At 33.0% G+C, this 10959-nt stretch overlaps 1 protein-coding gene across 3 annotated transcripts in view; it reads left to right on the forward strand.

Annotated features, from left to right (window-relative positions):
- fbln1 (fibulin 1) overlaps positions 1-10532 on the forward strand; it is a 90508-nt gene extending 79976 nt beyond the window's left edge. For all 3 annotated transcript variants that reach the window (XM_058766451.1, XM_058766448.1, XM_058766447.1), the window contains one exon: positions 9494-10532. In XM_058766451.1, the coding sequence (XP_058622434.1) occupies positions 9494-9633 (140 nt within the window). In that variant the 3' untranslated portion in view covers positions 9634-10532. The remainder of the gene's footprint in view (positions 1-9493) is intronic.
- The last annotated feature ends 427 nt before the right edge of the window (positions 10533-10959 follow it).

Raw genomic sequence — 10959 nt, forward strand, 5'->3', positions numbered from 1 at the left:
CACTCTCCTGCTATCAAAATTTGACAAAACTTTTAGTAGACATATGCATATTTACAGGGTTAATTCAGAATAATTGGGCTATTTTTATCTTCTGAAAGAAACTGATTTACTGAATGAATCAGACTTCCGAATGTTGCACATGTGTGAGAGAGGATATTTTAGGAGATTGTTTGATTATTGCATCAGCGTAGATAAACTGTATAAATATTACAGCTACTGTTACATTACTGAAGAATAGTGGTTAAAATCATGTTATATTAGTCAGTTGGTAGTGCTGCTATAGCTACACATTTGTGCAAGAAAAACGCATTTTTCTCTATTGATAACCATTTAAAAATGATTACATAAATTAAATAAATATAAATATCGCTTTATTCTGAAAAAAAAAAAAAAGTAATTTTGCCAGGACATATTCCATATGACAAAGGAAATTTTAATAAAGAATTTTTTTAATTATTTTTTAATGTTTATTAAAAACATTATAGCAAAAAAAAAAATACTAATTCATATTATAAAATAAACTTATATAAATGCATTTAAAAAATCTGAATGTATAAATATTGTCTAAAATATATTTATTTAAATACAAGAATTAATTGAATTACTGCATTTAAATATAAATGCAAATTTAATTAAATGTAACTATGAAATACAATAGTATAGGAAAATACATATTATGAAATATATTAATATAAATGTATTTTAAAAATCTGAGTACATAAATATTGTCTAAAATATACATGTACGAATTAATTAAATTTATTTAATTAAATGCAAAAATGTAATTAAATGCTAGAATTAAATAGAATAGCAATTCTAATACATATTAAAATATATATATATATATATTTATATAAATGTATTTTAAAAATCAGAATATATAAATATTGTCAAAAATACATCTAATTAAATGCAAGAACTGGAAATAGTTTGACCATTTTTCTTGCTGTTTTGAAGCTTTAAAACTAAACACGCTTTCTAGAAAGCACATTTCTTTTAACCATGCTCTTTAAAAAAATATATGTTTAAACAATATATAGTATATTTTGCCTTTCTTTGTCATTTGGGGTCATATGGGGCAGTTCCAGTGTGATTATTCACATGACATTTATGGCACAGATGATTCACTCAAAAAAAAAAAAAAATAAAGAATTATGAAAAAAAAAAAACCTCTCGAAACACAAGCAGAACAAATTTTTGTAAGTCATTTGTAAGTTCATGATTAATTTTCCTAAATTAAATGCAACTAAGAACGAATGGTTTATATAAAATGCCTCTGCCTGTTCAACTGAGGAAAATGAAGTATGAACTTACGAATGACTTTCACAAATTCGTTCTGCTTGTGTTTCATGAATGATGCCCACTGTATGGCCTTACGAAAAATGTTTTTTTTTTGACTCATTTTGACCTTTTTTGGGGTCTGCACAGAAAATATGACATGCTGTTCACCATTGCTATTTTATCCATTTCACGCACCGCGAGGATCGGCTTACGCCCGAGGAAGGGTCTTCGGAGGACTCTTTATCTAATCTGAAAGCACAAAATAACAACAGGATGTTGAGCGTCACACGCTGAAGCCAGAGAGGAGCGTCTAACGCATCAGCCTCTGGATAACAACATATCAGAGAGTGAATCACAAAATGGCATGGCATTAGCCACACAATGAGCCGGACCAAAGCCACGAAGACTCCTCAGCTGAGGGATTAGCAGTGAAAATGAACGTGTTTTCTCTCGACTGTGGTGGTCTGCAGCCCCCGCAGACACTCTTCACTCACTCACAGCGCAGCCAGAGACCCGCTGATTCATCACACGCTCTGACGCATCCAAGACGCTACGCTACGCCAGGAGTTATACAAGAGAACGGGACTTTTAATGATTTAAAGTCGACATGAAACCGCATTCACAACTTATTTGCTTCCGTAATGTGATGTAAAGGATTGGGGGAGAAAAAAAAAAAGTGAGATCTGGAAATGATAGACTGCAATGCGAGTTCGCTAAAACATTGGTAAAACAGCTATTTGGCTATTAGTTAACAGCTGACATCTGTGGAATAGGAAACTGATTTGAATGCTTATTTTACCTTTTTACTATTAGCACAAAAATCACTTCACATAATAAAAAACCATAAAAATAAATAAATAAATAGCCTACATAAGTCTACAATGGGGAAAAGTGTTAGTACACTTTTAAATGTTTTACTTTCACATATTGTTGATGAGTATTTTAATTTATAATTTAATATATATTTTGAAATCATGGTTTAACATTTTTTGTTGACTGAAATTATGTGGCATTTTAGTCATGAATAACATCACTGCATATGACAAAATATTACTAGTTTACTATTCTAAATTTAAAAGTAATTAGAACTTTTTACTAATTGCACAAAAAACACAATTCACCTTTAATTAAAACATATTCCAAACACTTAAATCTAACTAAAAACTACAAATTTAAATAAACCATAAAAATAAAAGTAAAGTACAAAAATTCTTAAGGTTAAACTGATAATCCGAAAAATCAAAACCATAAATAAAAACACAAAAATAAATAAAAATATGTGTATGTGTGTGTGTGTGTGTGTAGCACAAAACATTTCATCTTTAAATAACACTTAAATAAACTTTAAACTTTAAATAAACCATAATCCAAACCCTTAACATATAACTAATAAAAAAAACATAATTAATATAAAAATAAAACAATGCTCATTTTTACACATTTTCTAATATAGTATAGTCTTTTGATGACAATGTATTTTAAATTGAGTTAAGTAAATTTAAATTAGCAATATTTTGTCATGTCATGTTCGGTAATTTTACTCTAAACTACATAATTTAGCCAAAGGTCACACTCTTTTTAAGGTCCAATTCTTGCTATTAACAAGCCATTACTTTTGCCTTAATAAACTCCTAATTGACTGCTTATTAATAGTTAGTAAGGTAGTTGTTAAGTTTAGGTATTGGGAAGGATTAGGGATGTAGAATATGGACATGCAGAATATGTGCTTTATAAGTGCTAATAAACAGCCAATATGTTAATAATAGGCATGCTAATAAGCAACTAGTTAATAGTGATAATTGGTCCCTATACTAAATGATAATACTTAATCATTTTAACTATACATCAACAATATGTGAATGTAAACAATTCAAAAGTGTACTAGCCTACCAGGACCTGTAGGTGGCAGGCTTGAGCGCTTCATAATGACGTGCTCAAATACATTATTCATTATTGGCAGACCACTAGTTCGGCGTTGCAAGTATTTCAAATTCCCGGGCTAAATTCCCAGAATGCCACACCAGCAGAGTTCAACACCGAATAAACTGCACTTCAACTCTCAGCGATAAAGAATACAAGCGATCAATCGTAAAACATGACAGTGCGGTCGAGTTTTCAATGGAGGTACGACTGGAACAAACATTCCAGCTTCAGTCCGACAAGTTGACCGCAATGATTCATTGCTAATTGAGCTTGAGACACCAAACCGCACATGAGGCCTTTCAAAGAGAGCAAGTAGAAGTCATGTCCTCTTTCCAGTTGTTTAGGGCCGTTTGAGTAACGCAGCTGCGCTCGTGTGGTGCGGCGTTGGGGGTGAGTTCACCGGCGCAGATAAACCTTGGCATTTTGGCTATGTGGGCCGACTCCGTTGCCCTTTCCTGCATAACCCATCAGCTAGCATGTCATTATCCAATATTGTGGTCGAGCAACTCATTCCTCGCATTTGTCCCTAGTGTTAAACCTGCCCATTTTGGATCCTGTCATACATTTCCTCTCAGAGCTGGAGTGACCAGAAAACCAGAAATTGCACTGTTTACATGTAAACCTTCAATATCACAACCCACGTAGCCATTGAGGATGACGAATGGCTGTTGGCATCGACTCGACTTTGTTTTGTGGCAAGTGTGTACACGGCTAACATGCACTTAACTAAAGCTATTTGCAGTCTTCATGCTCTTTAATGGCATTTCGAAATGAGCGTGGGAACGCATTTGCGCAGCTTCATGGTTTGGAAAGCCACCGCAGACACATTCAGCATTTAGTTCTAAACAAAACAATGCTGGGTGATTTTAAACTTCCTGAAACACTTTGTAAACTCCCTATAACTTGCTTTGCTTTTAGCAAACTTGATTGTGCATCCTTGCATTTTGAAATGCATCAGAATATGAAGAACTAGAAGAATAACAAAGTGCTTTGTTTGCAGTATTTCACTACAAACCAGTTTACAATTACGATATTAAATTAAATAATATGTATAATAACATATACCAGTTTGCAATACTAATGAGCTGTTCTTGTATAGCTAAATTAAATGGAAGGGAATGTCATCGGAAGCCTTGCACATTGAAGTTTAAAATTGCCGTTCTCGCTCATTAAAAACAAGGTAGATACACTGTAAAAAGTGATAAGTTGACTTAACTTAAAAAAATTGAGGAAACCCGTTGCCTCAAATTTATTAAGTAAATAATAATAATAAAAAAAAATAATAAGTTAAGTGAATATTCAAGTTCACTCAACTTTTTTTTTTTATTATTATTATTTAATTAATAACTTTATCTAATTTTAACTTATCACTTTTTACAGTGTGTCAGCCGTTAGTGTAAACTTTTATGGCTAAACATAAACTTAACATCTTCTTCTATGGTCAAATTTCAGAGTGGAAGGGATGCACCGAAATGAAAATTCTTGGTCGAAGCCAAAACTGAACAAAATGAAACACTGGGCTGAAGGCCGAATTATGATTACCGAACACGTTTTTTTGCAGATTTTTCCCCATGTATTTTGCAAAAAATTTTCACCATTGCAGAAACTGAATAGCCAAAATGTGCTTTTTACTGATTTGTCTTGTTTTTCAAAGAAACAACAATTAAAAAATATTTAACACTGAACATTTTTTAACATTCTAGTAGATATGTGACCCTGGACCACAAAACCAGTCTTAAGTGTCAATTTTTCAAAATTGAGATTTATACATCAATATTTGGCTGAGATACAACTATTTGAAAATCTGGAATCTGAGGGTGCAAAAAATCTAAATATTGAGAAAATCACCTTTAAAGTTGTCCAAATGAAGTTCTTAGCAATGCATATTACTAATCAAAAATTAAGTTTTGATACATTTACGGTAAGAAATTTACAAAATATCTTCATGGAACCTGATCTTTACTTAATATCCTAATGATTTTGGCATAAAAAAATAATCAATAATTTTGACCAATACAATGTATTTTTGGCTATTGCGACAAATATACCCCAGCGACTTAAGACTGATTTTGTGGTCCAGGGTCACATATTATACCAACAAAAGCACAATTTAACTTAAAATGAATGAGTTAGTAAAATAAAAATATTTTTGCCATTTTTGAAGATGAAGATGAATTTGGGAAGATGTTTGTTGCACGTATCACATTGTTACATCCATGCCTTATAAAAATTCATAAAAATGTTACTGAGCAGCTGATGAGTAAAACTGTTTCAACGCAGGTTTTCTTCGCTCTTTGGATTTTGAACCCTGGCTAAAAAGCAGACAAAACATGCAATTTGTGCATGTATTAGCAAACAACATTCTGCAGTTTTTAAGGCCAATTCGCGATTTCAGTCATCATACAGTAACCAGCAACAACCACCACTTCTCATGGAAGACATGCGATGCAGTACTAAACAGTCTCTTGCTGTCGGGGCTTGTAATGGTTTTTGCGTTTTTCTCGGACAGATTTAAACGCTTCCACACTGCCGTCATGTTTGCTGCATTATAAAGAGTGCGTGCCTCTCACTCTATGCTGGTTGCTGTTTGATCACGTCACCAAAAATGTCATTGATCAGAACAATTTATTCTGTCTTTTTATTCGATCCGAACACCGAAAGAGCTTTTTTTTTTGGCTAATATCGGCCGAATAATTTCGGTTGCCAAACATTCAGTGCATCCCTAGTGTTATGCTACCATAATGCAAGAACGGATGTTAATTATGCAAATTTGTGTAGAGTTTGTTTCTAGCTTAACCCTCTAGTGGTCATCGGTTATTTTAGACTGAATATTTTTACGTTTTGAATTTTTTTATTTTTTTTATTTACTTAATCGAAATCGTACAAAATTTGGTGACACTTGTGGCACATATGAACACACACACAAATTGTGGGGATGATTAGAATTTGCTAAATGGTTTTAAGCAAAAAAGTCACACGTTAGAAGTTAGTACAGATTATTAGAAATATAAATAATACAAAATACAAAACATAATCTACAAATTAGCTATAATATATATAACATTATAACATATTTCATTTTATGATGTCTAAATATACATCCAAATGCAAAACTTTTACTTAATTAAATCATTCTGCTTCTACAAGTCTCCTTGCATCTCTTTATTAAGGAAAAACACATTATTTGTTTGTCATTACATCAGTTTTTTAATGCTCTTCTAAATTTTTCAAATTGGGAAACAAGTAAACATCAAGCACTGAAACACTGTATTAACTGAAAATAATATAAAATATTTTTCCTATATTTCATTAGTTTATATAGAAATAAATGGTGAATAATTCAGATGTGAATATTGTCTAGTACCATGAATTCCCCTCAAAATACAAAATATTAAAGAACAAATAATATTGAAACAAAATCTAGTACATTCATTGCATTAGAGAATAAAAATGCTATGCTTATTGTCTTATTGAGGAATACCAGAGTTTTTCTGTTTGTTTTTACATTATATAGCCAAGACTGCTAATATTTCTTTCTCTAGTTGAACAAGAGGTAAAAAGTTTATGGTTTACAGTTCTGGTCTCACAATTTGACCTTTTTTACAAGGTCCAGCTGTTACTGTATGTCGTGTCAAAGCTGGCCACAGAAATATTTGCCGACGTTTTAAACTTTTTACTCTTGTAATCCTTGACCGTGCTGTGGTTTGAAAAGGCTTCTGTGATGTGGTCTGGTATCAACATCAAGTGACATTTGACTTCAGCAACACAATGCTTTAGTTGAATTAAGAGTGTATCATATTGGTCCGTGGTGCTGTTATATATTACGCAGGCATAAAACCATATAAATGTAATTTAAGGATATTATATATATGTGACTTGCTCATTATGATGCCTTTAAACTCTGAAATCAAAACCGGTCCAGCTTTGCCAACCAAAATATGTGAAAGGAACATTTTTCCCCCTCAAAAGAACTTGGTCTCCATCTTCTGAGGAGTTAGTAAATCTATTTTTGTGATTAATATTTGATTATGCTAAATAATATTAAACTGCACATTAAATTATTCTTGCCGATCAAAGTCACAGTATATATTTATTATTTCATCACAGGAATAGAAGGAATAGTTTAATCAAAAATTAATATTTTGATATTTACTCACCCTATATCTGAGCTTCTGATTTCTATAGTAGTTAGTAGATGGTGATATATAATCCTGCAAAAAGGACAAAAACATCACAAAATTATTATAAACTGAATAAATTGAATTAGGAGTCTTCTGAAGTCAAATTAACTGAAATGATATCCGTTGCTTACTTATAATCCACCCCTCTGGTTGAGCTAATTATTTAGAGCATGATGACATTAATGCAAAATGCTATTGGTTCCTGTGCGTCACATGATCAATTATGACGCAGCAAGTTTGAAAATCATAAATACTTGAATTTTTAGTTGAACTATTCCTGTTATCATATTGTGTTTGATAAAAATAAAAAAGCGTGGGAAGCTTGTTATTTTAAAAGCATTAGCCGTAGTGATGGATGAAACACAGCTTTTCGTAATTCTCAATCAATTGAATCAATTGCTTCGCAAAATGATTCACTGTTTTGAAGCGCTTGAAACAATCGCACAATAGCGACAACTACTGGTCAAAACCGTGTAAATGCAACCTAAACACACCCCAAACTTGCGTAAAAGACACCTTTTACAAGCTAATTCCGAATGTTTTATGAAATGTAACCTAATAAATTTAATATACAAATCATTAAATACCAGTAATAATTTGTATTCTTTTAATTTGTAGTGCTGTTTTGTGTTTTTAGGCAGGACATGGCTAATTAGGGCCTATATGAAAAAATGTTCACCCTCCTTTTTTATTATATACGCATGTTTATTAAAATTCATTCAATCTTAACATATGTCGTAAAACTTACCTGAGACCATTGCAAGGAAGCCCGTTTTGCTGAAATCACGTGATTTTGATACGCGCCAGTTTGATACACGCTACAGCTTAACTTGCTAATGTCACTGGCGCTGACAGTCTGTACAAACCCAGCGTTTCTGTCTCCTTCATTTATTCACTTTCAGAAGATTTTCCAGCGTTCTTGGCTCATTTGGATGATTCTCGCTGTTGTCTGCCAGGCCTGTAACGGAGGATGTCTTGCTGTTTTCTTTGTTTCTGAAACAATAAGCGTCGCATCCATCATTTAGCTTTAGTATGTGCTGCTCCTTTGAGTCACTGTATAATGGCCGTGAATTATTCTTATTTTCATAAACTTTGTGTCTGTTATGTTACCACCACTTATTAGAGGCCCAGACATAATTATGACAATGTTTTGTCTCTATAAATGACAAAAGATCCATAATTTTAAACTTCAGAGCGTGCTTTAAAGCCAAAACATTAACTAAGGACAGACATGAGTACGCAAACGCAGATGTTAACGCTAGGCCAGTGCAGCTTGAGCTTTTAGGTTACTGTACTCAAATTTCTTTGAAATGTCTGTACAAACTGTTTCTCCGCCATGAGTAGTTTAAGTAGTTGTTCTGAAAGAGAAAAGACAGTTTATGTTCGCTTTAGCACCACTTGCAATGCGTCTGTCAGGTCAACTACAAAGTAACTTTGTAACTATTTCTAGATTTCTACGAATAATTTCTAGCCCTATTTCTTAAAATCACCCATTTTCGTACAAGTCACATTGTACGAATTCATACAAAGTCACCACTTCGTAAAATAGTTTTGCGGAGTTTGCAAGTTAAGTGGGTGCAACTAGCATTTGCACTCACATACTTTTTTTTACGGTTTACATCGATAAACTCCCAATTCAAAACTATTTAATCTTTTGGAAAATTGATGGCTAATTCTTATAAATTTGGACAATCTCATTCATACATTTTCGTACGATCCGCTTACAACTCACCGATGGCTGGACCTTTACGTGTACTTTTTTACTAGAAATTGTACACAACACATAGTAAGAATTCATACGAAATCTCAGAAAATAGTTTGATTTTCTCATGAGATTGCTAGACAATAAACAATGTTTCTGAACTTTATTTGTGAGGCACAACCTCCTATGGGAAAAAAATGAAAAAAACTGTCATTTATCCAGTTTATTTCCATGAAAGTGGCCTAGTCTGGAAATTCAAATGTCAGATTCATAGTGATTTTTGTATGCTTTCATACTAAAAACGGATGTTTGTCACCTCATTTGAGGGGAAAAACAGATTTGGGCCACATTTAGCTGTGTTGTGAGTGTATAAACCCTTTTTCTGACTGTATTTTGTTGTCTACAGGTGTGGTCAGACAGGTGAAGCCGCTGGTTGGTCCTGTGAGCACCGTACTGAAGCTGGCCATGAACTACGTCACAAAAGGAGTCGTTTCTCACAGGAACATCATCAACGTTCACATCTACGTGTCAGAGTTTTGGTTTTAAAAACATCAACATTAACCGTTCTGTCTAAACATTTTAGGTGTCCATTTATGAAATCACAATTAGCAAGTCATTAGCAAGCTTTCTGAATGGCTATAGAAATGTGAGTTCTCCAGTCTGAATAGCTTCAGATTTACTTAAGATATTTTAAGACGTGTTTTCAAAGTTTGTCTCATCAATAGAAGTGCATTGTCTTACTGCACTAGCAGATTTTGTAAAAAGTAAGACAAAATTCACTTATATTGAAGATATAATCAGATTTTCTTGCATTGAAACTACAGTTAATTTAGCTAATTTAGGAATAATAATAATAATAAAAGAATCTGTTATCATTTACTCACCATCATGTTGTCCACTTGACTGACTTTCTTCTGTGCAATGTAAAACAAGATTTTTAGCAGAATCTATGAAATGACATAAAGGTGAATATGAGTATTTCAATTTCTAGATGAACTAATCCTTTTAATGCAATTCATTGCATGATTTAATTTCTAAATGGACACCTAAAATGACTAAATGCTTTTGTCCAACTAATGTTTTACAATAAGAGAAACATGTCACACTAGGACAGACAAGAAAGTTGCATGATGGGAGCGATGCCGTGCTTTAGACGCCACTATGTTTTTGGTGGAATAAACATCATTTGCTGCTCTGATTTTAATTGTAGAATGTAAAAGCATGTTTTTACTTATTTCCCACTGGTTTCCTCTTCAGCTGCCTTTGGGAGTCGAACTGAAGGCATTTCTGTGAATTGATGCGAGCTCATCCTTCATAGGGCTGAAAGAAAGACATGAATATGGAGTTGACGACTCGACACTGATTGTATGCTTGTGTAGACACACTTTGCATTGCTTAATGTATTGTATGTATCACCGACTGTGTCATTAAAAACTATTTTTAGATTTCTACTCCTTTTTTTGTCCAAGTCTACTGTCTATTATTGAGTGAATGGCTGCTTAAAGGAACAGTTCACCCAAAAATGAAAGTTGGATCCAATGAGGCCCAGTGACCAATGGATCCTCTGCAGTGAATGGGTGCCGTCAGAATTAGAGTCCAAACAGCTGATAAAAACATCACAAGTAATCCACACCACTCCAGTCCATCAGTTAACATCTTGTGAAGCGAAAAGCTGTGTGTTTGTAAGAAATAAATCCATCATAAAAGATTTTTAACTGTTGCTTACAGCTATAATATGTGTCCTCTATCTAAAATATTGCTTTCTACAGTGAAAAAAGTCATCTCGTCTTTATCAGGAGAGAAATCTGCACAGATCAAGTACCATTCACAACCCAAAACAGCTCTAAACAAATATGTGAAAGGATTTTGATG

This window comes from Onychostoma macrolepis, chromosome 25, assembly GCF_012432095.1.
Source record: "Onychostoma macrolepis isolate SWU-2019 chromosome 25, ASM1243209v1, whole genome shotgun sequence".
In the NCBI taxonomy this organism is placed as follows: Eukaryota; Metazoa; Chordata; class Actinopteri; order Cypriniformes; family Cyprinidae; genus Onychostoma; species Onychostoma macrolepis.